The sequence below is a fragment of the Sus scrofa genome, chromosome 8 (assembly GCF_000003025.6).
Source record: "Sus scrofa isolate TJ Tabasco breed Duroc chromosome 8, Sscrofa11.1, whole genome shotgun sequence".
Taxonomy (NCBI): Eukaryota; Metazoa; Chordata; class Mammalia; order Artiodactyla; family Suidae; genus Sus; species Sus scrofa.
Genome location: NC_010450.4, coordinates 7377264 through 7404992, shown reverse-complemented (window position 1 = coordinate 7404992; position 27729 = coordinate 7377264). Strand labels below are relative to the sequence as shown.

Sequence of the window (27729 nt, the reverse complement as noted above, 5' to 3'; positions counted from 1 at the left end):
GGCTTAGCGTATATCTTTGTCTGGGCCAAGGTCACCCAGAAGTCAGGACAGAACTTGGAACTAGACTCCGGCTCCTGACCCCAGCTCAGCACCCCGTTCACTTTCGTACACTTGGTCTTTCCAAGCAAAGACGGCTTTGTGGAGATGCAGGGTATGTGTCTGAAATGATTGGTGTTAGCAATATTGATTACGTCTGTGTGGCATTTATCAGCTGCTAGAATGGAAACCAGAGTTCTGACAGTGCCGATGGTGACATTTGTTGAGAATTTGCTCTAGGCCGGGCCATCTGAGCTCTTTAGTAATCCTTCCTCCGGTCCTCAGCACAACCCTAAAACCATTCATACTGTTACCATCCCTACATTTCAGGTAAAAAAAAAAACCATGAAGCACCCAGAGGTCACGGGACTTCCTCCTGGTCCCCAGAGGGAGTGAGGGATGGAGCTGGGATTCAAACCCACACTCTTAACCACCAGCCTGCCTCCTCCGAGCTCTTGCAATTCATCTCAAGGATTCCTCGGTGTCTTCCCCAGATGCCAGATCGTTTCAAATATGTTATTTAAGTACTCATTTAAGATATTAAGTATAAATCAGTTTGCATCAACACTCAGGAAGAATAAATGATCAGGCCGGTGATGATTGAACTTAGTGCAGAGTATTATAGTTCATTTGAAGATACTGAAGTGATAGCAAGAGATTATACGAGATCACAAAGAAGCCTGTGTCGAGGGCAAGATCCAGCTGGTGTTCTTCTGGACAGATTAAATGGCATTAATGAATTTGAAGATGACTAAGATAATAAGGCAGTTGTTTCCTGTCTAAATTCATTATAGATAATTTCAAGCTCGCATCAGAGGCAAATGAGACACTAATTCATTTTGTAAAACTGAAAGATAAGGATAAAGGATATTGGAATCTCACTGTGGCACTGGAGGTGGAGAATCCGACTGCAGCTGCAAAGGTTGCTATGGAAGTGTGGGTTCAATCTTTGGCCCAGCACAGAAGGTTGCAACAGCTACAGTGTAGGTCACAGCTGCAGTTCACATTCTGTCCCTGGCCCTGGAACTTCCATGGGCTGTGGGTGCCACCATAAAAATAAAAAAAAAAAAAACTGAAAAATAAAAAGGGAGTTCCTGTTGTGGCTCAGTGGAAACAAACCCGACTAGTATCCATAAGGATGTGGGTTTGACCCCTGGCCCCACTCAGTGGGTTAAGGACCCCAAGTTGTGTAGGTTGCAGATGAGGCTCAGATCCAGTGTGGCCATGGCTGTGGTGTAGACTGGCAGGTGTAGCTCCAATTTGACCCCTAGCCTGGGAACTTCCATATGCCGCAAGTGCGCCCCCCCCCCAAAAAAGAAAAAAATAGTGTTTTAAAAGATTTTTCAAGTAAGAGATGAACAGAAATCAGAGCTGTGTGTGTATGCAGGGATTGGAGGAAAAAGCCAGGCACCATGGCTTTTATTCAGTGCTGTTACATGAACAGCAGCAATTTAATTCAAAAAAGGAAAAAAAGGGCAGACCCTGTAAAATCAAAGCCAGCTATGGTACCACGCCTGTGCTTTAGTTCTGTCCATACTGCCTCCCCGTCAGCAACTTGCAGGAAGGGATGTCTTGGTCTTTGCTCCACCCCTGGTCTTTGTTCTACCCCTGATGTGCTCAGTCCTAAGCCCTCACTTAAATGCCTGTTTTTAAATGATCACATAAACCAAGAACACGCATGCCCCAAAGGAAAGACAAAAATAAGCTCTTGGGCCAAAAATGAGCAGTGGTTTCCAAGATGTTCCATTGACTGGTCTCAACGTGGAGTCTGTAAGTGGACCTACCGGTCTCCAAGCTCAGGACCTTATGCTGTGTTCTGTTGCCATGACTTTGTCCCGCCACTGTGGTTCTGAATCTAGTTGAGGCCCCTGCTGGCTCCTACAGCCTCATACCTGCCACCCTCCCCCATAAACTGTACCTCCACAGCCCACCCGGGCAAGGGGTGAGTGCCTGCAACCTGCCCAGCCCTGATTCTGCTACACACTCTATCTGGGATGACTGTCCCGGAGGACTTTCTACTGAGCCGACCCCAAGCCTCCTCTGGATGACACCCAGGCATCTTTTGACTTTCGATGAAATGGCTGCAGCCCCACCCCCACCCCCCAGCTTCTGCCTGTGTGTCCTCTCTCTTCTGGGATTTGATGCAGCTCTGCCTGATCCCAGCTCACAGCGAACACATTGTTAAGTTTCTTCCCATGTGCATCTTCGACTTTACAGGGTGCTCTGAAGATAGTGACTCGGGGTATTTCTCTGTCCCCAGGAACTCAGTTTGATCTTAGGAACGTCAACCTGCCTTGTAAAAGTTTGAGTCATCACCTTTGGGCAAAGAACAGACCTGAGGCATCAGTCTTTGCAGATTTGCTGTCCAATCTTTTTTTTTTTTTTTTTTCTCTCATCTCTCTGGACAGCTTTTATCCATTTATTACATTCATAAAAATCAGGAATTTTCAGAGTTCCTGTTGTGGCTCAGCAGGTTAAGAACCCAGCTAGTATCCTTGAGAATGTGGGTTTGATCCCTGGCTTCACTCAGTGGGTTAAGGATCCAGTGTGGCCATGAACTGTCCCGTAGGGCACAGACATGGCTTGGATCCTGAGTGGCTGTGGCTGTGGCCGCGGCTGGCAGCTGCAGCTCTGATTCAACCCCTAGCTGGGAACTTCCATATGCTGCAGGTGTGGCCCTAGAAGGCAAAAAAACAAAACAACCAAGCAGGAGTTTTCACATGACTCTCCATAGGTGAATCTTGAAAAATCCAAAGATCAGATGCTACTGGTCTCTTAACTCCAACATCTTGTGGAGTGGCCGCGGCTGGCTCTTTAGACAGCCCAGGTACACACACCGCAGCTTGCTGCGGTCCCCACTGCCAGCAGGCTTCCTAGGTTGCTGCCCTGGGCCCGGGCCCAGGAGACTGTCCTGTGCTGCCCCTGGAAAGACTTCCACGGGGGAAGAAGTCCCTGGCCGACAGCTTTCCTCTACTCTGCTTCTCAAGGCTGTACCTTAGTCTGCTCAGGCAGCTGATGCCACCCAATCCAGTCCCTGGGGAGAGCTTTTTCTTGGCTGCAGGTGGCCGGCCTCTCCTAGCGTGCTCACGTGGGTGGCAGAGAGAGAACGCCCCCCTCTCTTCCTCCTTTCATAAGGACACTCACCCCATTATGGGTCTTAGCCGGGGACTTTATCTAAATCTAATTACCTCCCCAAGGCCCCATCCCCAGATGTCCGCCACGCTGGGGTAAGGGCTTCAACCCATGATTTTTGTGGGGGAAACAAAATTTAGTTCAAGAAATGAGACAAAGTCGCCCCCTGCCCCCACCTTAGCTCACCCAGGGGAAGAACTTACTCTGGTTAGTATATATTTATTTTCAGCTACAAACTATTATAATATTTCCTGCCTCAACCTAAAAGAACCACAGCTTTCCCTGTGTTTGAGGTCCAGTGACCTGGGACTCAGGAGACCTTGGTTTTGTTCTTGTTTTTGTTTTCATTGTTGGCTGCCCCCTGGCATATGGAGTTCCAGGGCCAGGGATCAGATCCGAGCCAAGGTCATGACCTGAGCCAAAACTGCAGCAACATCGAATCCTTAACCCATTGTGCTGGGCCGGGGATCGAACCCGTGTCCCAGCGCTCCCAAGAAGCCCCCGATTCCATTTTGCTATGGCAGGAACTCCAGGAGACCTTGGTTTCTGATTCAGTGCAGCCCTTGCACACTTAACTGTGGGATTCCTGTGCTCTGCCTACTTGCTGCCCTATCCAAAGAGATAAGGACAGGATGAGATGATGGCACAGGATTCTGTGACCTCTGATGCTCTGTGTGACCTTCCCGGCCATTTCTGGGGAAACACAAGGACTCTGGGTGCTGGCCACCTGTGGGGCAAAGACGACCATCCACCTTGGCCAGGCAGGTGCCTCCAGTCTGAGGGGTGCCTGTTCAGAGGTCGGGTCACACCTGGAGGGGGACCTAGCCAGGCACAGGGGGATGCGCTGTGACAGCCCAGCTCCCTCCCACCTCCCCTCCGCAGGCCAGGCTCCCTTTTCCACTCAGCCACAACCACAAGCAGTAGGGAGAGGCCCTGTCCACCCTCCTGTCACCAAGCTCTGCCTGTGCCAGTGCGTTTCTGCATCTAATGAAGGATTTATTTAGGTCACCTCTGCCTTCCGTGCACAGCGCCGCAGATTAAACATGTTGGGGAGAAGGAGTTCCCTCTCCTTTCCCCTCCCAGGGCTTCAGAGCTGCTCACACCTGGCTGCCCTTCCCCCAGGCAGGGGACATTTCTTGAAGGACCCTCTGTGGGCCCCTTCCCAGGCAGAGAGCCGGGATCGTCCCTGTGTGTCACTGCCCTTTCTTCTTTGAGCCTCCATCTGGTTGAGTCACTGCCGCACTTTGGAGCATGCACAAATCCGTTTGACTAATTACCATCCTTGAAGCCCGTTTTTACTGCACAGGCTTCCTTTCATTTATTTATTTATTTTCAGGGACAAAAATAGCTCCCACGATTGAAGGGCTTGCCACGGGCCAGGCAGTATGGCAGCATCCGTGTAGACTCTTTCATCCTCACAGTCTGTGTATTGAGTTGATGTGTTGCATGTGAGGCTCAGAGTTTTCCATGCTGTCTGGTCGATTTTCAGGTCTGGAGCTGAGCGTCGAGCCTGGGGTTTTGGCTCCAGAGCCTCTGAATCCCAGCATCTCTCCTTGGCGCCCTTCCTCAGCCAACACCAGCTCTGGGGCCAGACGGATGACCCTCTATTTTGTCTACCGCAGTTGTTTCTAATCCTGGATTTAAAAGCAAACTGCCCCTGAACAACTGTAAGAAACCAAACCCAAAGTCACGTGAGCCATCCCAAGGCCAGGGGCATCAGAATCTGAGTCTGAATGGACGAGGCTGTTCAGAACTTGCTGAGTTCTTGCCATGGCCAGGGCTGTAGGTGGGCCGACAGTTCTCCTGGGAGCATGTTAGAAAGGCAGATTCTCAGGCCTCGCCCCAGAACTCTCGGATCCAGATCCACATGCTGAACTAGCTCTCCAGGGGGTTGGCGTGCACGTGTGAGTTTGGAAAATACTGTGCCTGGCCGTTGTAAAGGGGCTGCCAGAGCTCCCGCAAGGGGAGCTTCAGTCCCCTTCCACTTGCAGCTACTTATCCAGGTGCTTCGACCCTAATCCCTCATGTGACTGGGAGAAGAATCACTGTGTGGACTGACTTCAGACTACCCGGGCTCGGCCTGCATTTATCATCCTCCTTGTCTCCTGGAATTCTCAGAATCTCAGGAAAGCCCTGTGATTGACACCTTCTGGCCCCAAGTCCCCACCCTGCCACCCTCCCTCGTTTGCCCAGGTACCTCCTCCCTTCCATCCTGGAGAATAGCATCTATTATCCAGGTAACCTTTTGTATACATGGTGCCATGGATGCAGCGAAGCATAGAAAGTCTGGAGCAAGGAGCGTTTGAAGAGCCCTGATCTTTTTTCAAGGGGAAGACAGGGCCAGCTACGCTTCCTTTTCCCAGGCGGTCAGTGTGGCCCAGAGAACCTTCTGGGCTGACCTTGGGGCCCTTCCGCCCTGCACTCTTTCTTCCCACGCCATCCTACCTCACAGCAATTACCGTAAGTAAATCCAAACAAAAGCGAATGTCGACCTTGGCTGACGCGTGTCATGTGTAGTTTCAAGAAAATAAATATTTATGTGAATCTTGATATATCACTCTCCTTCCGCAGACTGACAGGCACAAGAGCTAAATCTGTTTCCTCTTTCTGGGTTTCCAAGATGATCTGCCAAGGAGGGAAATTTGACACCACGGCAACATGCTTTAAGGTGCTAGGCAGAGGTGAAAGTGAAGACATTTTTGTCTCCTTAAGATCAACAACAACAAAAAATGATAGACTGTTGATTGCTCAGAAGTTTGGTTGGCTCCGGAAATGACAGTTCTGGTCCAGCTGTCTACGGGGGTCAGTACCTTCCAGAAAATTAAATCGCTCAACACCCAGGGATGCTTGGAGAGAAACCGTTTGTATATAGCCACACAAGGGCTTGCATCCTTTCTGCTGTTTTTCTAAGTATTATAGTTAATTTGCAATGTTGTGTCAATTTCTACTGTACAGCATAGTGACCCAGTCATACATATACGTACATTTTTTTCTCATACCAACTTCCATCATGTTCTATACCAAGAGATTGGATATAGTTAGTTCCCTGTGCTATGCAGTAGGGCCTCATTGCTTATCCATTCCAAATCTAATAGTTTGCATGCACCAACCCGAAGCTCCCCATCCATCCCACTCCCACCCCTCTCCCCCTTGGCAGCCACAAGTCTGTGCTCTATGTCTGTGAGTCTATTTTTGTTTCGTAGGCAGGTCCGTTCGTGCCCTATTTGAGACCACATATAAGTGATTTTATAATGCTCTTGCATAAGCTGTCTCCACTGCCCACTGAAGTCATGGCCAGCCAAAGGAGAAGCAGCACGGCGAGCTTTAGCGATGGCCTGTGAGAATTGTAGTTATCACACTTCCTGGTTCTGTGACCCTGAGAAGGTTATTTAAAGGTAGCCTGTTTCCATGTCTGTTGAGAGGGGAAAAGCCATCATCATTTGTTGATTGCCTATGGAGTGCCAGGCTCTGCACTATCTCTTTGGCTTGGGTAATCTTATTTCGCCACGATAGCATCCATAGGAAGTAGGTTTTAGTCCATTTTACAGAATGGCACTGAGCCCCAGAGAAGTGAGAAACTTAATCTGAGGTCAGTTAGCTATGAGAAATCTAGCCTGAGAGTTCCTGGTGGTTTAAGGATCTGGCATTGCCACGGCTATGGCTCTGGTTGCAGCCGTGGCATGGATTTCATCCTTGGCCCAGAAGTTCTGCATGCCATGGGCGTCCCCCTGCAAAAAAAAAAAAAAAAAAAAAAAGTCTAGCCTGGAGCTGTCCAGTGTAAAATCATCATATATATATAAGATAGATAAAATGATAAAAAAATACATAAAGAGGAAGAACCACCTCTTTGCATTGTTACAAGTATTAGAAGGAATCATTCCTACCAACCGCCCGACACACAGTGGACGATCACAAAATAGTCTCTCCCTTTCTGTCCGTTTTGTCAGATCCCTTAGATGACTTGTGTCCCGCGGTTTTTCCCCACTCTTTGAAGTTTTATTGAAGGAGAATTGGTTTACAAGGGCGTGATCGCTTCCGCTGTACATGAGAGTGATTCAGTTCTGCACGTAAACACATCCATTCTCCTTCAGGTTCATGATCACCCAGCACTGGGTGGAGAATTCTCTATGCCACACAGCAGGTCCCCGCTGGCCAGTCGTTCCTTGTGTAGAGTCTCCCTTTATCCAAGGAGATGATTGCCTGTGCCAGTGGGGTCACTGTCTTCTCTTGAGGGGCTGGGAAGTTTTCCCTGCAGACGGAGGGACCACAGGCATCGTGTGCCTGATGCATAGAATTTCCCTCTTGTGAAACGATGCTAGTGATTTCATTTTATACACAGGTATGTTCAGGTGTTGGGACTTAGATCAGATTTCTTGTGTTGGAGTTCCTGCTGTGGTGCAGCGGAAATGAATCTGACTAGTATCCATGAGGATGCAGTTTCAGTCCCAGGACTCGCTCAGTGGTTGGGGATCCGGCCTTGGTGTCGGTCACAGATGCAGCTGGGATCCCGCATTGCTGTGGCCGTGGTGTGGGCCGACAGCTGCAGGTCTAATTTGATCCATAGCCTGGCAACTTCCATATGCTGCAGGTGCAGCCCTAAAAGGCAAAAAAAAAAAAAAAAGGTATTAATTACAGTTAAAATCTAGGTCATGATGTGAATTATGTAAGAAGACTCGAGAAAATTCAAATATTTTTGAAGGGTTATTTCACTGCTGCCCCTCCTTTTTTCATGAAAGTAATATTTTAGACTCTCAGGTGATCTTGTCCAATCGCTATTAGAAGTTTTGTGTTCTTCTTTCAACATCCGGATTCTGCTTGATCTCTAGCGAGGAAAACCTCACTACCTTTTGGCCCTTTTGACCCTGGTTTTTTTTTTTCTTTTTTTTTTCTTTTTTCTTTTTTCTTTTTTTTAAATACATACACCAAATCTTTTCTTAAATTATTTTTTACTTTTTTTATTAAAGTATAATCGATTGACAACGTTCTGACAATTTCTACTGTACAGCAAAGAGACCCAGTCTTTTTCATAGCAAGACCAACTGTTAAGTTTGTCTTTCTATTGAATTAAAAGCCTTTCTCCGTGCCTTCGGTCCTTTGCCTAATGTTCCACTGCACTCAATGTGTTCATTCAGCAAACAGAATCTCTGGCCCCTTCTGTGCACCAGCAATCACGCCAAGCCCCGGAGGACGCAGCCGAGGGAGGCAGGACAGATAAGGAAGCTCAGAATTGACATTGTTGGGTGGAGAGGCAGCCTGTAAACAAGCAAATATAATTTTGGATAGTACATGAGGAATATAAAAAAAGATGGGAAAGAAAGTGATTAAAGGAGACCAGGCAGTCTGATGTTGTGGGGAAAGCCTGCATCTGAAATAAAATCTAACTAACAAGAGAGAGCCAGCCCCGGAAAGCCTGGGGCAAGCATCCTGGAAAGGGGGCAGCCAATGCTAAGGCCCAGAGCTGGTGTGAGCTTGGTGTGTTCAAATGAACAGAAAGGTCAGGGTTTGGCTTAAAGGAGTGGATGAGGCGGGAAGGGCGGACCAGACCCATCCTAGTTCCTCCCTGGCCTGAAAAGGACTTTGATTTAATTCCTAGTGCAAGGGAACCACCATCTGGAAAATCCTGTGTCCTCTCGCGAGGGTTCCTTGTGCCTGGCATGCAGTCAGCATCTTCACAGTGGGTCCCAAGGAAGCCTATTGCTGCTAATGGGGAAGACTCTGATGTTTGGAATTCTTGAAACTCCAGACTTGATTTATCACTGCAGGGGGAAGCAAACAGCTTCCCTGATAAAAGGGAGTGAACAGAGAGGGGGCTGGATCTCTCTTGGGGAACTTTTAACCCATGTACAAAGGGAAGGGCTTGTGATGCTCATTCTACCAAGTCTGGGCCCTTCCATGCACTCCTGTTCCTCATCACAGAACCAGTGCCAAGCATGATGGTCCAGACCTGAGAGGCACAGCAAGGAGCCCAGTAACTAAACTGCTCCTACACTGATTCTGGGTGTGACCACCTGTGTCCTGGGCAGGGGGATTACTGGCTTTGCCTGCTCAGGCTGAATTTGAATCCTAATTCTGCTTCGAACATTCCATTCAAACGGCTCCGTTCCCCTGAGCCCTCACTTTCTTGTAAGGATCCCACTTCTCTGGAGAAATTGCACTCTGTACAAAGTCCCCAGCCTAGCATCTGCCTTGTAGCAAATGCCGCAGGTGGCAGCTGCCCTTATTGCTTTTGGGGAAAATGTGGCCCAGGCCCCAGGTGCTGTTGCACAGTCTTTGTGCCAGGGCCAGCTCAGGGACCTAGACAGACTTCCAGAAGATTCCCTTGGTTAGTACCTAGTTTACTTGGAGAATTTTATTCTTAAGAAGGCACTTCCCACAATTAAAGAGCTTTCAGAGTAAGAATGGCAACTGCTCAGGCTTCTGTGCTGTCCACCTGAGTCGCTAGCAGCCACTGTTGTCCTTGAGATGTCCTTTAAAAGTACATGTATACACACTGGATTCTGAATACCTCAAACAAAAAAAAATGCAAAATATCTCAATTTTATACAGTAAATAGGTGTTGAAATGATAGCCTTTTGGACAAACTGGGTTACAGAAAATATCCCCTTTCTCATGGGCTTCCTGGGAAATGTACAAGTGCATATGTGTGTCATTTTCAAGAAGGGAGTTCCCGTGTGGTGCAGGGGGTTAGGGAGCTGGCTTTGTCACTGTTGTGGCTCTGGTCACTGCTGTGGCACAGGTTCAATACCTGGCCCATGAACTTCTACATGCTTCAGGCATGGCCAAAAAAAGGGGGGGTAACAATACGGTGTTATTTGTCACAAGACGAGATATGGCTAAGTGTCAGAGGCATAAGTAAATAGTGGTTCTTACCACCTTGGAAAATGGTTACTGTTGCTTTCCCGAGCATCTCTTGATTGCCTGTGGAGATTTAAGTTTTTCTGAGAATGCAGCAAAACTGCGGGTTATACTTTTATTTCTACACCTCATTTGCTGCTGCATAACTCCTATGGGGAAGGCACCTTGATTGATATTGTGGGGGGGAAGAAGGTATTGGTGAAAGTGCGGAATTCATCTCATAACTTAGCTAGAATGCTGGATGTGTCGCATAAACTCAGTAAGTATTTGTTGGATAAATGAAGAAAACGGCATATGTGATTCATATAACTTTTTTGTCGGAAAATGTGGATAACCCATCTCATTTCAATCCCTAAATAACCATTTGAGGCCAGTGGAATTATTTACCACTGTGTGGATGAGGAAACCGAGGCTGAGAGAGGTTCAGTCCCTTTGACTAGAGACTGAAGTCTTGACGCCATAGCCTGTGTAATTCTTTCAGACTCTTACTGAGTAGAACTAAGGAATGAGCTTGACCCCGTGCTCTGTGTATCAGCTGATTCTCTGTATCAGCTGATTATTCCGGATTGGTGGCTGGGACTTGTCATTGCTGGGTAGAGTTGTAGGGGCGTTCTCTGCTTCAGGACCCCCAAAATACCATTATTATTTTAAGACCACATGCTGGGAAGACAGCAATAATAGCGGAGAGAGTACAGAATGGGCGCTCAGGAACCACAAATTCTAGACTCAGATTTTCTATGTGACCTTGGCTGGTCACCGCTGGGCCTCCTCACCCATAAACTAGAAAGCAGGCACTTAAAATGACACCCTTCTTCTCTGTTGCTCATAATTCCACTGTCAAGGTCATGGTGGCCCAGACGTCCTGGCTCACAGGTTCACCTGAGCTCGGGGGTCTTTCCTTTGCTAAGAGTGTTACTAAAAGGCACAGCAATTCTGACTGTTCCACTGACAAATTCACTTTATTAAACTACAGCAGGAAAAACTTGACTCTCCAATGACCACTATGTGTGTGTAATGCATCTTAAATCTATTTAGATGTACAAATATATGTGTGTGTATATATTTAGATGTAAAAGTATGTATATAAACACAGACATATATACACATACATATGAAAACTTTAGCTATATTTTATGTGTATATACATATGTATATATTATATGTGTGTGTGCATATATATATAAATATATATATATAGCATGTGCACATATGGGACTTAAGCTACTTTTTTCCATATACCGCAACTATTTTTGAAATGGAATGTAGATTGCTTAGAATAAGCAAATACACATTTTGAAAAACTATTAAATGAGAAATGAGGAGCTTTCAAACTACAAACAGGCCAGGTTTTCGGTTGTTTCGCGGCGGGGCGGGGGCTGTTTTTATTTTTTGCTTTGTTTTTGTAAAGGACAAAATATATTTCCTTTCTCCTCCCTGCTGCCTGCTGGTCATTCCCCTTTAGGACCAAGATCTCAGATGTGCACGGTGCTAACCGAGAGGCCTGCTACCAGGGTGGAAAGAGCATGAAGAGTCAGGATGAATTTTAGATCCGGCCTCGGACTCCATCCCTTAGGTGTTTGCCTGATGGGATGGTTTCCTGAGTCTAGATGCAGAGCTGGGAGCTGGGAGGGAGGACCAGGCCCACCGCAAGGAGCGCAGGTGCTTAGTGGAGAGAAGCTTTTCTCTCCCTCATTTCATCCCCCACCCCCTGCTCACGAACACACATGCACACACACAAGCACGCAGGCACACATGCATACTGCAAACACTTACGTAGAAGGCAAGTGCAGCCGGTCCCTTTGGTCCATCCACTTGAGCAGTGGAGAAGGCTATGGAACTTCCCCGAAACACATGAAAGCATTCCTTTGACCAAAGCAGGACCCATTAACTTGAGCTCATCCAGTCAGTAGGACCAACCTTGAGCTCTACCTACCTCGGCCCGACCTCCTTAAAATTTTTTTCTTTCTTTCTCCTGAATAATTATGACAGGTGACTTTGCAAGTCCCTCTTCCAGTGTTCTGTGATTTTCCATAGGTTTCCAGCTTTTTAATTGCTGGGTCTCGAATATAGATTTTTCAAGGCAGCTGATCCTGCTGGCATCTGAGGGAGGGGTCAACTGGCTTGATGGTAAACATGAACGCCCTGCTTGTTGTGCCTCGTTTGTACCTTCTGGACATGTTTTAAGCTAATCAGGTGAATTTTAAAGCTGGCATAAAGAGGATGATGGGCCCACTTGGTAGAAAACCTTTTTCAGGCTCTGTAAATCCCATGGTCCCCAAACTGGGCCTGGCTCCAACTCTTCCCAAACCCTGTCTGGCCAGAGATGACTTAAAAGAGACTTTCCAATCTCACTTTCTGGGAGAGGGTTGAGCACAGGTTGCTGTCTATCAGCCCCCTAAGAGCATGGGCCATGGCTTGTCTGTCTCTGGGAATCCCATGCTGTCCAGCCCAGCGGTGTCTGTGTCCCTGAGGGACTTGAATGCCTCAAGGTGATCAAGCTCAGGTCGGTAAAGAAGAGGAGAAGGCATAAAGGGGACAGTTCATGGGAAGGGTTCTGCATTCAGAGTGTGAAATGTGGGCCGCGACTTTGGAAATGGACTGCATTTTCGTGTCCGTGGGCAAGACTCTCATCTCTGTCCTGCCCTTCTGCCTTATACTCTGCCAGACCACTTTATTAAGAGAACCGTGTCGCCTGCATGAAGGTTTTCTGCTCTTTCCAGTAACCTCACCTGTTTATCCCTCTAGGCCCACTTCAAACATTTCCCTTGCTCGGAAGCCACCCCTAAAGGTTTCAGGCAAAATGAATGAACGTAGGTGCTCGCAGTAGCCTTTCTAAACTATAATCATAGCATAGACAGCCCTGAGGCCTGCAGTCAGGTTGGATCGGTTAACCGTTGCTAAATATGTGCTGTCATACAAACACCTCAAAACTCAGAGCTTAAAAATCACAAGCTATTGAGCTTAAAATCTCATTCTTATTCACGAGGGAGGGGGCTGGTTTGCACACAGCGGACAGATGGGGTGGCTCTATTGCACAGGTCTCCCTTCTTCCTCCTGGGACTAGCTGGCCAGGGCACCATCTTCCCATGGCAATGGCAGAAGCGCAGGAGCACCTGTGGAAACATACAGCCCTGATGAGGCCTCGGCTGGGGGCTGGCGCCTTGTTTCTGCCCACATGCCATCGGCCAAACCCTTGTCAGATCCCTGGGGAGCACACTCCCCTCGCAATGAGGCCATAGCAAGAACTGGGTGCAAGGAAGAGAGAGAATCAGAACTAACCAGTCAGTCTTTCAAATAGGTTTTTCTGCCCTGTTAGATCAGGAGACCCTGAGGTTGGAGAAGCAGATCAACACCTGCTTCTCTATCTATACTATCTCCTCTGCCCAGGGCTGGCGGCTCACAGATATTTCACTGGCCTTGTTTTTGTGCCAACAGAATGCAAAACATACAAATGTTTGGGGGAAAAAAAAAATCCAAAGAAGAGTAATATTGAATGACTCATGAAAGTTATATGAAATTCGGATTTCAATATCCATAAAGTTTTATTGGAACACAGCCACACCCATTTCTCTGTGTATTGTCTATGGGTGATGTAGCGCAAAACAGCATAGCTGGAGTTGCCATGGAGACAGCGTATCCGTCTCCAGAAGCCTAAAACTATCTTGTCTTGTACAAAAACTCCTTGCCACCCCTGCTCCACAGGATAAAGCAACAGAGAAAGCCCCAAGGAAGTGATTGTAGTGCCCAAGACAACAGAATTGTCAGCCTGATTGAGCCCAATATTTATTTGAGTTAATAATGTCCCCCTTTGTTTCCTAGTAATCAGAGGCCCGTGACACCCATGAGTCACTGATCTGGAGGCATCCCCTGCGCAGCGCTTCATGAGCCAGCGGCGCCCGGCCCAGTGAAGCCACGGTGGTGTCCAGCATGGCCGCGCTGCTCCTGGGCGCGGTGATGCTGGTCCTTCAGCTCCAGCTGGTGCCTTGCCGCCCCGCCATGCCCGGGGCCGGGCCGAGCCAGCAGGAGCTTGTGCGGAAAGCGGCGACCCTCCAGGATGAGGTCCGGGACAGCGCGGCCCCCAACGGCTCCGTCCAGCAGCTGCCGCAGACCATCATCATCGGCGTGCGCAAGGGCGGGACCCGCGCGCTGCTGGAGATGCTCAGCCTGCATCCCGACGTGGCTGCTGCGGAGAACGAGGTGCACTTCTTCGACTGGGAGGAGCATTACAGCCAAGGCCTGGACTGGTACCTCAGCCAGATGCCCTTCTCCTACCCGCACCAGCTCACGGTTGAAAAGACCCCCGCGTACTTCACGTCGCCCAAAGTGCCTGAGCGGGTCCACCGCATGAACCCGTCCATCCGGCTGCTGCTCATCCTGCGGGACCCGTCGGAGCGCGTGCTGTCCGACTACACCCAAGTGTTCTACAACCACGTGCAGAAGCACAAGCCCTACCCGTCCATCGAGGAGTTCCTGGTGCGCGACGGCCGCCTCAACGTGGACTACAAGGCCCTCAACCGAAGCCTGTACCACGTGCACATGCAGAACTGGCTGCGCTTCTTCCCGCTGCGCCGCATCCACATCGTGGATGGCGACCGCCTCATCAGGGACCCTTTTCCTGAGATCCAGAAGGTCGAGAGGTTCCTGATGCTGTCGCCGCAGATCAACGCCTCGAACTTCTACTTTAACAAAACCAAGGGCTTTTACTGCCTGCGGGACGGCGGCCGGGACCGCTGCTTACATGAGTCCAAAGGCCGGGCGCACCCCCAGATCGACCCCAAACTCCTCAATAAACTGCACGAATATTTTCATGAGCCAAATAAGAAATTTTTCGAGCTTGTGGGCAGAACATTTGACTGGCACTAATTTGTGATAAGCTAGGCTCAGAACTTTTCCAGTTGTAAATTGTGGTGTACACTAGGTGGAGAAAAAAGAAAAGAATTTTAAGAGGACATTTAAGCTATAATTTATTTGTAAAATCCATAAAGTACTTCTGTACAGTATTAGATTCACAATTGCCATATATACTAGTTATATTTTTCTACTTGTTAAATTGAGGGCATTTTGTATTGTTTTTCATGGTTGTTAACATTGTGTAATATGTCTATATGAAGGAACTAAAATATTTCACTGCAGAGAAAAAAAAATTCTGGAGACGCTGTCTTTTTTGAATATAATGAACTTGCCCCCAACTCAAAAGAGCTGTCTGTGTTCACTCATTGCATAATCACGGTTACTTAGAAAAACTTTTTCATAGCTATTATGTTCCTCTCCGCTGCTCTCCTTTTTTTTCATTGCCTTTTTAAAATTTTAGTGTCTCACTGGGGTCATCAGATTTACTTTTTACTTGCATTGTGAGATTTATCTTCACTGAGAACCCCTCGTATTCGTGGAGGTGACAGTTTCATCTGTTCCCAACTTCAGCAGGCACTTGAGTGTGGATTTTAATTCTGTGTAAACTCCAAGTGGACAGAGCAATTTAGGCTGGAGAAGTAGTAACCAGCTTGCTTCAAAGAGTGCATGCACTTACTTCCAGCTGCAGCAATAGCAGAAACTACAATAAAGGGAATCAAACCGTTGACCTTCAGAATGATCTTGAGGCTGTGCACTTTGCCTGAGGTGGCAGTGGGTCTCCAAAAAGCCACTAAGAACAGAAAAGAGAGGAGTTCTCACCTTAGCTCAGCGGAAATGAATTTGACTAGGAACCATGATGTTGTGGGTTCGATCCCCGGCCTTGCTCAGTGGATGAAGGGTCCGACATTGCCGTGAGCTATGGTGTAGGTCGAAGATGCGGCTTGGATCTGGTGTTGCTGTGGCTCTGGTGTAGGCCAGCAGCTATAGCTCTGATTCGACCCTTAGCCTGGGAACTTCCATATGCCGCGGGCGCAGGCCTAAAAAGACAAAAGACCAAAAAAAAAAAAAAAGGAAAGAAAAGAGAAATTGCAAAATCCATGTCTGTCCCCATCTTTCAGATTCTGTGAACAGCTAGCTAAAGGCACAACCATTTGGTTGGGTTTGGAGTCTATTAATCTATTTCCCAAAAGATCAATAGGCAGTTATAAGCATAGACTCCATATGCTTTGAAACATAGGCAGGTAAATGTTTAAAAATTAACTCCCAGGAGTTCCCACTGTGGTTCAGCAGTAACGAACCAGACTAGTATCCAGGAGGATGTGGGTTCGATCCCTGACCTCACTCAATGTGTTAAGGTTCTGGCATTGCCATGAGCTGTGGTATAGGGAGCAGTCCCAGCTTGTATCAGGCATTGCTGGGGCTGTGGTGTAGGCTGGCAGCTGTAGCTTTGATTGGACTGCTAGCCTGGGAACTTCCATATGCCACAGGTGTGGCCCTCAAAAAGGAAATTAATAATAATAAACATAAAAATGAGTTCCCAATTTGGAGTCCTGAAGGTGAAAGGAAATTTAAATTCCCATGGGTTGAAATTGAAAAGAGAGAAGTGTCAGGCAGGGGACAGAGGATAAGAAATACCCTCATGAAGCCTCTTTTCAGTTTCACTTCTGCCCTGAACTGCAGAGCTGTTAAAAGTGGCCACATCCGCCCCTCTGAGCCTCAGGTTTCTCATGCATTCTTCATTCAGTCAGCCTTTTACAGAATGAAATAAATCAGATTTTTTTTCTTATTATGAATGCACACTATATTCATTACAGTGAAACAAAAAATGCAAGCAAGCAAAGTAAACCCATCTCCTGACATAGTTGCTGCTTAAGGCAGAGGATCGAACTAGACATGAGAGATAAGAACTCATTGAAATTTCCCCCAAGGAACCCCAGGAATGAAGGAATGTTCAGCCCAAGTTCAAAGAGGAAGAAATGAGCACAAAGAAGTTAAGGATCTTGCCCAAGTTCATAGTGACTCTTAGTCAGAGCTGTAAGTGCACTTAGGGCCAAAACACGGGTTTTCTGTAGGTTTGGTTTTTTTCTACCCAACTTTTTCTGAACACAAATGGAAAGACCCAGCCTCAGAGCCAGTCTTCCTGGCATATTCCTTCCCTGGTGCCAGATGTCTCCCATCCCAGGAGGTGTGCCTGAAACAGAGGGAAGGGGCGAGAATGAGCCTGAGGCTTGCTCAGCCGTGTTATCAAGTGAGTCATTTGGGTTATGCTTTTGCAGCTGCAGCCTGGCCTGCCCTTGGCCTGGCCCATGCCCCACCCTGGGCCTTTCACAGACAGCAGAGAGAGCTGCCAGATACAGCCAGCTCCCTGTTCATGCAGTACTTTGTCACCTGCAGAGCATTCCCCCCGCTGTAGCACATCATTGGCTCTTACTTTTATCTCACCCACTCAAGACTGAGTATGTGAGGAGTTCCCTGGTGGCCTAGAGGCTAAGGATTCAGCATGGCCACAGCTGCGGCTTGGGTTTGATCCCTGGCCGCTGGGGAACTTCTACATGCTGCAGGTGTGACCAAAAAAAAAAAAAAAAAAAAGCTGGGGGACCCACAAAGCTGAAATTGAGTTATCAATGTTGCCCAGGAGATAGGTGACAGAGTGGAGATTCCAGGGAGAGTTCTCTGACTCCTAATAGGATGCTCTTTGCAAAATACCTATGCACGTCTGTGCCCTCATGGGGATGGTGTGCTCAAAGCCTGCTCTGTGGGGTCAGGAGGTGGCAGGTGGCAGTGGAGGAGGGGAGGACAAGCACAGGAGACAAGATCCAGCTGCCAGGGAAGACACAGCTGGCGGTAGGGGCTGGGCTAGTTTTAAATGATCAGTAGGTATAAATTCAATAATTGCTGGTTTGGGGCGTGGGTCTTAACTAAAGATGTGTTCATGGAGGTCTACCCTGGGCAAGGGCTCAGGGGTCCTTATGGCTGTTTTCATCCATTTATGGCACCCAGCCGTTTGGAAAGCACGGGCTGTATGAAGCCATTGCTTCACACCTAGCCCAGGCCCTTGCATCTCAGCTGGGCACTGTCAAATTCAGAGGAGGCCCTGCAGGGGGCCAGGGTGCTCCTTCATGGAGGCCCAGATGCAATAACTTAGGAGTCACATGAGCACCTGATCTCTCTCCAGACAGGCCTGATACTAAGCCTATAACAAAGAGAAAGATGTGCTGATGGGAGGGAATGAGGTTGCCTCCATGATTGGCCCAGGCTCCAGAGTAGCCTAGGACCTAGGGGCCTTTGGGTGCCAGCCCTCCAGAGGGGTGGCTGAGAGCCTTGGAGTAGAGCCTCTGCTGTTGTATTTGGACTCTTCATTTCCCTGTAGGCTTCTGAGTCACAGTGGTCTCTTTCCTTCCTCCAGAAATCAGATAGTGCTGAAATCCTGTCAACACTCTTTGGCTATCAACTCACAGCCTGCACATTTTCTATTTTAGCAAAAATGATGGTGTGCCTCAGAGCACGGGGTGCCTTGCTCTTTCTATGCTGGGAGGCTTTACTCAGCGGGAGGGAGATAGAGGGCAGAAGAGGACAATGCACCGGGTGCCTGCTGCTCACAGGACCGGAAACCGAGATCCCTGCCAAGGGTTCGGGTATTTACTAAGACTGTATTTTTTCTTTAGAGCCCCTACTCTGTGCTTAGCATGGTATTAAGCTCTCAAGGGTGGGAGAAGATTAATGCAAGAGCAAAGGACATTAACTGTTCTGTGTTTAAATTAACAACAACATGGACGGGCTAGGAAGGCTGCTCTGTATTTAAATTTAAAAAAAAAAAAAAGAAAAAAAGCACGGAAAGGCTAGGAAAGGAGGTGGCTTTAACTGTGTACAGATCAGCCAGTGTGGTGTGTTTGGTTCTTTCTCACTGAATTCAAGAACATCCTGGGAGGAATCAACTAGCCCCATTATAGAGAGGAGAGTGCTGGTCCATAGGAAATGGACCTGCCATCATTGTTTTAGAAGAAAGAGATGAAGACCGCTCACTCTGGGGCGGGGAGCGGGGGCTGTTGTCCTCGAGATGGGGATTGTTGGAGTTCAGGGTCATAAACAGAAGATGAGAGATGACAGAGACGTCTTTCATTATGCCATTACTCCAGAGTTGTAAGAGGTGAGAAATTTTCCCCAAAGGTTGCATGGCAGAGCTGTGACACAGGTCACTTAGCCTGTGGGCCACAGGATCCTGGTCTTTCCACAGGAAGTCTTACTGGAGGAATGGCCATAGGGCTGGAGCACAGGACAGGAGGCAACGGGTATGAGCAGAGCATTCAGTACAAGGGTCCCCTGAGGAATCAAGACAGTGGTGCCGGGGAAGGGGAAAGAGGTAGAGAGATGCAGGCAAGACACTGTTCACTGTGCATGGGGCTGGATTCAACCTATTGGGAACTCACTCTGTGTCAGACACAGTGGCCTTGACAACTGCTTTCCAAGTGGGGAAAGCTTACTTAGCAGGAACCCATGTCTCTCTGACTCCCTGTGCAGGTGTGTCTGCCGTATAAAAATAACTACCATGTTTTGCCTACCTGCTATGTGCTTGGTATTCTAAATATGTTCTATTCCATATGGCAGTTCTGCAAATTAGGAAATGGCACAGTACTCCTAATTGTACAGTGGGGGAAACAAACTCACAGGCTAAAGGACCTGCCCAAAATGCCAGAGCCATTGACTGATTGTTACGACTTGAGTTCAGCGCCCAATGTCCATGATTTACTGGGCTTCAGTCCACGTAGTTGTGGGTAATGGGGAGAAGAAATTAAGCACAAGTGTGTGTCTGTCAGGTAGAAATGATGAGCATCTGGAATGGGAGGATGCAAAGAGAGACTGTTACCAGATTGATCATCTTCAAGCAAAGTGTGTTGGGGACCTGATAAAGGGGCATGTGATACGTGTTCCTTACCAGCAGGTGTTCATTTAGGAAGTCTGAGCTTGAGACAAAGAGCAGAGCAACCCAGCAGAGCTCTTCAAGTGGCAGACAGGGTGAGGATCAACACTGTAGAATCTCCCTAATTGAGATGCTTGGCTGAAGTGTTTTGATGTAAGAAATGGCCTTGGGTCTTCAGCTCACCCCATATCCAGATCTTTTCTCCATTCCCCCCAATTTCCCCAGTTAGGTGACCTGAGAGAACAAGCAAGTGGAGCCAGGAGCTCTGGGTGATCTGACTCTATCTGCGATTAGCTTCAAATGCCCAGAACCTCATTGTCCTTCTCAACATAAATGGGCTGGCATTTCCTGAGCTTTGCCTGGGGGAGTATTCAACGAGATAAAAGAAGCAAAAAAAACCATAAACTCGGTAGATGCATTGCTTAGTGGTTAAGAGCATTTAGAATGTTGGCAAGTAGACCCAAACTGGTTTTAAAATAGTCAGCAGGTGCCCACTGCCTTGGTTTTCCCATCTGTTTGCCAGCTTTAGGACTATAGCCCTGGCTGTTGGTGCCCCATCCAGACCCCATTTGCCAGGGGAGTGTCCACATTCCCCACCACCAGCAAGAAGAGTTGGCTGCTAAAAGCTCGCCCTGTCCTGTGAGCCTTTGCCCTGTACTAAGAGCATTTCTCTTGGTTGCCAGCTGCTGCCTTCCTGGAGGTGCCAGGAAGTTGTGTCCACCCTACTTCCTTGACTTTCTTGGGGTTGCCTTGCCTGGTGATTGACTAATGTGGGGTGAGGAGCTGAGTTGTGGGGAAGGAGCCCAGCCTCATGGTCTCTGGGCAGGGCAACCTCTAGGGTACAACCTCTGCTCCAGAACTCCTCATGGGGGCAGGCTGAAGCTAGACTTCTGCTGAGACCCCACTTTTACTTAGTTTCTTTGCCTCCTTCAATCTGTGTCCCTCGTCGTCTTACCTATTTCTTCTCTCATTCCATTCTTAGTAAATGACTTGCCCAAGAATATAGGAATCCCCACTTCAGGCTTTGCTTCCAGGGTGTCTGATCTAAGACAATAAACTTGCACACGTCTTATGCTCTCTGTATTTCATACACATAATATGACCAGCCCATAGGGTTGTTATTATTTTTCTAGTTAAACAACAGGCAATAGAGAATGAGCCCATTTTATCCTCTGACATATAAAAGTGCTAAATACAATAAAAGACAAAATTCCTACCAAGTGAGAGCCTCTTCTTTGGTGTATCAGACTATCAACAGAGTGTTCATGCATCAACATCAAACTCCGTCTTCATGAAAACTTCCTGGTTCCCACAACTATGAGGGCATCACTCCATCTTACTTATGATACCAGACGTGGTCTCTCTATTATTTGATGAGTATTTCATTTATACTTATACATGAATGGTATTTCATATACACTTATAAATGAGCTAGTGCATGGACATCTCTTTCTCTTCATTGCAACACTTAGCATAGATCCTGCCACATGGAGGAAGTCCTTTTGTATGGACTGAATTGTAATTTTAGCCTAATTGTCAGACTGATGTGAAACCCTTTTTACCATATCTCAGCTTCGTAATCTGAACTCCTGGGAACACCTTCTCTGGGCCAGGTACAGCTAACACTTCACAATACATCATATTATTTACTCCTGACAAAATTCTGGGGGGATAATCAAACTAAGTGTGTTGTTTTTTCTTACCTTCATATCAATGGCCAACAGAACAATGCTTGACATAGGAGTTACAAGCATTTATTAACTAAATGAATCTTTACCACGCCCAAGCTCTTTCCACTATGCCATCTTAAATAACCACTTCCTGGATCTTGGAGAAGTGCATAATCCAGTATTCTCCCAATGGCAACCCATTGCCTCTTCAAATTATCTGCTAAAATTCACACTTCCTGTAACTATGTCTCTATTCCCCTGGCTTCCTCCAGTGGGCATGGGTTTGCCACCAGTTGTCATGAATAAGTCTCATTCCACTTTTTTTTCATGTTGGCACACTAGAATGAACACTGACTTTGGATTCTGAAGGCCTGAACTTAGAGATTTTTCATAGCTGTGTGACTTTGGGCAATGGTTCCTAACATCTCTCAATTTCTGATATCTTTCTGCAAAACAGGATAAATGATAATTTGTTCACAGATATTCTATGAGAATTTCATGTTTAGAGGCCAATGCTCAAAATGAGATGATAATTCTATAAAAACTCTCCTAATATTGATAAGTAATTCAGCTCTCATGACTGGTGTCCTCCCCAATAGAGGCTAATGGGATGATAGCTGAATATTAACTAAAAACTGGCTGCATATCATCTCATTTGATCTTCAGGTCTACCTCTTTAACAGGTACTACTGGGGTTTTTTTTTTGGCCACACCCACAATAGTCCCCCGGGCCAGGGATGGAATCTGAGCTGTAGCTGCGACCCATGCCACAACTGTTGCAATGTCAGATCCTTAACCTGCTGCATCACAGCAGGAACTCCAACAGGTACTACTATTAATCTCGTTTTTTGGATGGGAATCCAAGGCACAGAGATATAAAGTAATTTTCCCAGTCACATGGCTAGTAAATAGCAGCATGCTTAGCCTCTGCTCTGCCCTGCTTTTCAGTCAAAAGATAACCCACCCTTTTCCCAACATACCTTCTGAGATCCCCACCCCCTGGTGTACATACTCTGTCATCTTCTCTCTTGAAATAAGATGTCAAGACTTGTAAAGAAGATGGGATATTCACTCTCTTTATTAGGTTACATTGCGTGGCAAGGATAATGGGATGTGAGTCTATCATGTTATCTAAGACTCCAATTTAGCAGATTGGAGAGACAGAGAGAGAAATTCTCCCACAGTTATTAAAGAGGTCACCTGCCATGTGAGAAGTCTAGGAAGGGCTGACATAGCAAGGGACAGCAGTGGCCAGCAATACCGAAACTCCCCCCACCAGCTAGCAGCCAGCAAGAAAACAAAGGCCACAATCTTACATTTACAAAGAACTCAAGCTTTCCAAGAAGCTGTGAGCCAGGAAGAGGGTCCCAGGGTCCAGGTAAGAACGACTCTGGCTGAGACCTTGACTGCCACCCGGTGAGGGCCTTGCTTGGACTCCTGCCTTATGTAAACTGAGACAGGAGGTGTTTGCTGGTTCAAGCTGCTAGATTTGTAGTACTTTGCTATGTAATAGGAAACTTATACAAAGACATATAAATCCACTTATACAAATCCACTTTTACAAATCCACTTTCTAGCCATTCTTCTCAGTTTATACTCACTTTTCCATACTCTCTCATAAAAACAAACAAAATATACATGGCTTTTTGCTACCCAAAGAATACATGTCCATTAAATGAAAACCAGATCCTTTGAGTAAGATTATTCAGAAATAAGCACAGCCAACATGTTGATTTGTGTCATTTCAGGTTTTTCCAACACATGCATATGTGTGTCTGTGTGTGTATTCAAAATAAAGTATATCTTTTTGATGACTCACTCAAATGCCTGAGGGTAAAATCAGCTGTTATCTCTCCATTGATGGAGTTGGAAGAGATCTTAGAAGTCTTTTGAGCTAGTCCTCTTGTTTTATGGAAGAAGGATGCAAGGTTAGAGGAGTCAAGTCACTGTTGATGCAGAACAGAGAGGAGAACTCAGAACTGCTTCCTAAACCTGCCACACTTTACGTTCAATGTCTAACTCTCCATCTTCCCCAGATTTCCTAGGACACCGAAGTCTCATGGTGTTTTTCAGGTAGCCAATAACCAGTTCATAGTGGCCGATTAAAGTGGTAGTCCTCATTTAGCTGTGTTTTCAGTGCTATGGGGAAAGCAATAAAAGCTAGGTAGATGTCGTATTAAAGTTACCTGTGGCTGTGTAACAAACTGCCCCAAAACTTCGTAGCCTAATGCAACATATCATCTCTCATGGTTCTGTGAGCAGGTTGGGAACAGCTGGTCAGTCCTTCCTTGGGTGCTCCAGTTGTAGTCAGATGATGGCTAAGACTGAAGTGGCCTGAAGGCAGGGCAGGCTTGGGGGTTCACGATGGCTTCTTTAACTACGTATTTTATGCCTCAGTTGGAAGGACTGAAATGCCTGGGGGCTGGTTGGGCATCATTTCCCATCCCTTCCCTTCCCTTCCCTTCCCTTCTCTCCTCCCTCCCTCCCTTTTTCTCTTTCCTTTCTTTCCTTCTTTCCTTCCTCCTTCCCTCCCTCCTTTTTCTTTCTTTCCTTTTCCTTCCTTCCTTCCTTTCCTTCCTTCCTTCCTTCCTTCCTTCCTTCCTTCCTTCCTTCCTTTCTTTCTTTCTTTCTTTCTTTCTTTCTTTCTTTCTTTCCTTCTTTCTTTTTGTTTCTTTCCCTTTCTTTCCTTTCTTTCCTTCTTTCCTTCTTTCTTTCTTTCTTTCTTTCTTTCTTTCTTTCTTTCTTTCTTTCTTTCTTTCTTTCCTTCCTTCCTTCCTTCCTTCCTTCCTTCCTTCTTTCTTTCTTTCTTTCTTTCTTTCTTTCTTTCTTTCTTTCTTTCTTTCTTTCTTTCTTTCTCTCTTCCTTTCTCTTTCTTTCCCTTTCTTTCCTTCCTTCCTTCCTTCCTTTCTTTCTTTTCTTCTTCCTCCTCCCCCTCCCCTTCCCCTCCCTCTCCTTCTTCTTGTCCTTCTTGTTCCTCTCTCTCTCATTCCCCCACAATGTGGCCAACTTGGGCTTCCTCACAGCATCACAGACTTAAGTTCTTTGGTGGAACATTTTCTACCAGCAACTGACTTTCCCCAGAGTGAGTGTTCTAAAAGGGGAAACAAAAGTTGCCAGGGTTTCAAAGTGAAACTACTGCCACATTGTATTGTTGCATTAGGGCCAGCCCAGATTCAGGAGCTGAATAATAGGAGGTGTGGTTCCTGGGGGGACCTCTTTGGAGACTGGCTGCCGTGCTTGGTTGTTCCTTGGCAATAAAATGGACAGAACACCTACTTAATGTATTTTTTTTGGTCATATTTAAAAGGGGGATTAATATAGGTATGAGCTGTCATGAGCCTTAGAGTCCATTACATAAATGTGAAGTATCATTATTATAAGTCCTCAGGCCTACGATGCAATTTTAACCATTTTGACCTAAAGTATTTGCCTATTTCCAGGCCAATCTTTTGATCATGTGTGATGGTGATTAAATGACTATGCATAAATCATATGGCCCATAAGCAGAATGGAGCCACATACACACTGTTGCTTATGCTCTATTTTGTTATAGCTCCACCAAACCTCCTGAGAAAAAGATACATTTAGAACAAATTGTGGACTAGTCTTAGCTGAGGAACTACCCTCTAGGTAGGGAGACCTACAGGACCTCTTGGATACCTTGTCAAACACAAAAGAAAGTTGCTGAGACATTTAACACTTCATAACAGACACTGTGCGCAGCCTTCAGGAAAGAGCGCACAGCAGACTCCATTGCCACTTTCTTTAATTTGGAAGTTCTATCTTTAGTAGCAATTTACATTTTCCACACAATTAAAGACTATACCTAGTTCTGATTTGCATGTCAAGTATCCAACTCAGCTGTGATTTACATTGTTTTTTTCCTCTGTGTATCTGTTTACCCGCTTTCCAGTAAGAAAACCAGGTTTTAAATCTTGACATTATTTGTGGTAATGCTGGACACATGCGATGAAATGTTTTAGAGGATCAGCGTGCTCGTATGCGAAGTAGGAGTAAGGTTTTATTTCGGAAATTGTCATGCATCTTGAAGGCCATGAACACAGCGAGGCACCGAGTGGGCATTCAACACACGGGCATTCACTGTCCTTTGAACACAGTCTTGGTGGGGACCCTCCACAGAGTCTGTGAGGAAGGCATTGCCTCTTGGAAATACAAGAGCCCTTTAAGCATCACTGCCCGTTGTGAACATGAAGGCCAGTGCATCACAAATCAAGGAGATCTTGTTGTCCCTCTAAATATAAAGTCACATAAACCCCGGCCATGGACAAGCAAATGTAATTTTTGAGACAACTCTCTGAATAAATCAGGTCTATTGGCTTTTCTGAAATGTTCACATAGTGAAGATAAGTTTCAACGGCCTCATTGTTCCTTTCTTCTCTATACATGACAGATGTAGATTAAAGGGAATTGAAAAGGAAAATCTTTTAAAAGATTTCCAGGAGTTCCCTAGTGACTCAGCAGGTTAAGGACCTGGCATTGTCACTGCTAAAGCTTGGGTTGCTGCTATGGCGCAGGTTTGATCCCTGACCTGGGAATTTCTCCATGCTGCAGGAACAGCCCCCCCCCCCAAAAAAAACTCCTCTACTAGTTTGGAAATTTCCTTGTTTTGGTAGAGAAGGTTTCTAACTATTCTCCAAGGATAGAAAATGACTGTTTTCAATTAGCTGTTGTTTCTCTCCTCTGTATCAAAATCTCTCTCTCTCTCCTTTTTTTTTTTTAAGGGCCGCACCCCTGGCACATGGAAGTTCCCAGGCTAGGGGTTGAATTGGGGCAGCATCCTCCATCCACCACCTATACCACAGCTTGCAGCACTGCCAGATCTTTAACCCACTGAGTAAGCCAGGGATCAAACCCATGTCCTCACAGACAATATGTTTGATCCTCTTAACTCTAAGAACCACAACAGGAACTCCAAAATCCCTCCTTTAAAATTCAGTTTCTCCCATGTCCTGATGTGCAATGTCCCCCTTAACATTCCCCCTCACCCCAGGGGCGTGGCACTTTGATAGGGTTTAAAATATCAAGATATATTTTATCCATGCCCATCTAGTTATTAAAATGCAATCTTACTCTCATTCACAATCACCAAATGGTGAGCTCGACTCAAGTGTGCATACACTGATGACTGGATAAATACATGCGGTTTAGCCAGACAATGAAAAATTGTTCAGCCGTGAAAAGGAATGAAGTTCTGATACATGCTATAACATGGATGAAACTTGAAAGCTTTATGCTGACTGAGATAAACCAGACACAAAAGAACAAGCACTGCATGATTCCAGTTATATGAAATCACTGAAATGGGCAGAGTCATAGAGACAGAAAATAAATTAGAGGTTATCAGGGGCTGGAGGGGGAGGGAGGAATGAAGAATTATTCCTTAATAAATATAAAGTTTCTACTGGGTTATGATACAGCTTTGGAAATAGTGTTGACGATATACTTTTCTTTTGTCTTTTCAGGGCCACAGCCTTGGCATATGGAAATTCTCGAGCCAGGGGTTGAATCAGAGGTGCAGTTGCTGGCCACAGCCACAGCCACAGCAATGCCAGATCCGAGCCTTGTCTGTAACCTGTACCATAGCTCACAGCAATGCGGGATACTTAACCAACTGAGCGGGGCCACAGATTGTACCCCATCCTCATGAAAACTAGTCCACATGGATACCGGTCAGGTTCATTACCACTGAGCCACAATGAGAACTCTATGTACATTTTGAATGTAATTAAAAGTACTGAATTGACCAAACTGTTAGAAATAAATGATGAAAAAAATGATCAGCTCCTTGAGTAAGCAAAAGCGGGTAATATATGTCATCAGAGGGTCTGCTTTGTATAGGATTGGCTTGTTTACATACAAGTGGGTTTTGGTCAACTCAGAAGACCACTGGGGGCTTGCTAGGTGGTTTCCTGTGGGTTCTGTGACAAATCACCATAAGCTTCATTAATGTTTAGGACAATGCAGATTTCTCAGCTCAAAGTTCTAGAACTCGGAAGTCTGAAATCAGTCTCAGTGAGCTGATATCAAACTGTTGGCAAGGCTCCTTTTGGAGGCTCTAGGGGAGAATTCGTTTCATTGTCTTTCCAAACGTCTAGAGACTGTCCATGGCAAGCAGACCTCCATCATCTCATCTTTATCCAGGTCTGATCTCTGCTTCCCTCTTATAAGGCTCCTTGTGATGGCATTTTGTCCACCTGGATAACCCAGGCTAAACTCCTCATACCACGATTTTCACCTTAATCACAT

The 27729-nt window shown here is 46.5% G+C and overlaps 1 protein-coding gene across 1 annotated transcript in view; it reads left to right on the top strand.

Moving 5' to 3' along the window:
• The window catches only part of HS3ST1 (heparan sulfate-glucosamine 3-sulfotransferase 1), a 34785-nt gene extending 19566 nt beyond the window's left edge, over positions 1-15219 (top strand). Inside the window, exon 2 of the mRNA XM_021101019.1 lies at positions 13843-15219. Coding sequence (XP_020956678.1) covers positions 13951-14886 — 936 coding nt within the window. The 5' untranslated portion in view covers positions 13843-13950 and the 3' untranslated portion in view covers positions 14887-15219. The remainder of the gene's footprint in view (positions 1-13842) is intronic.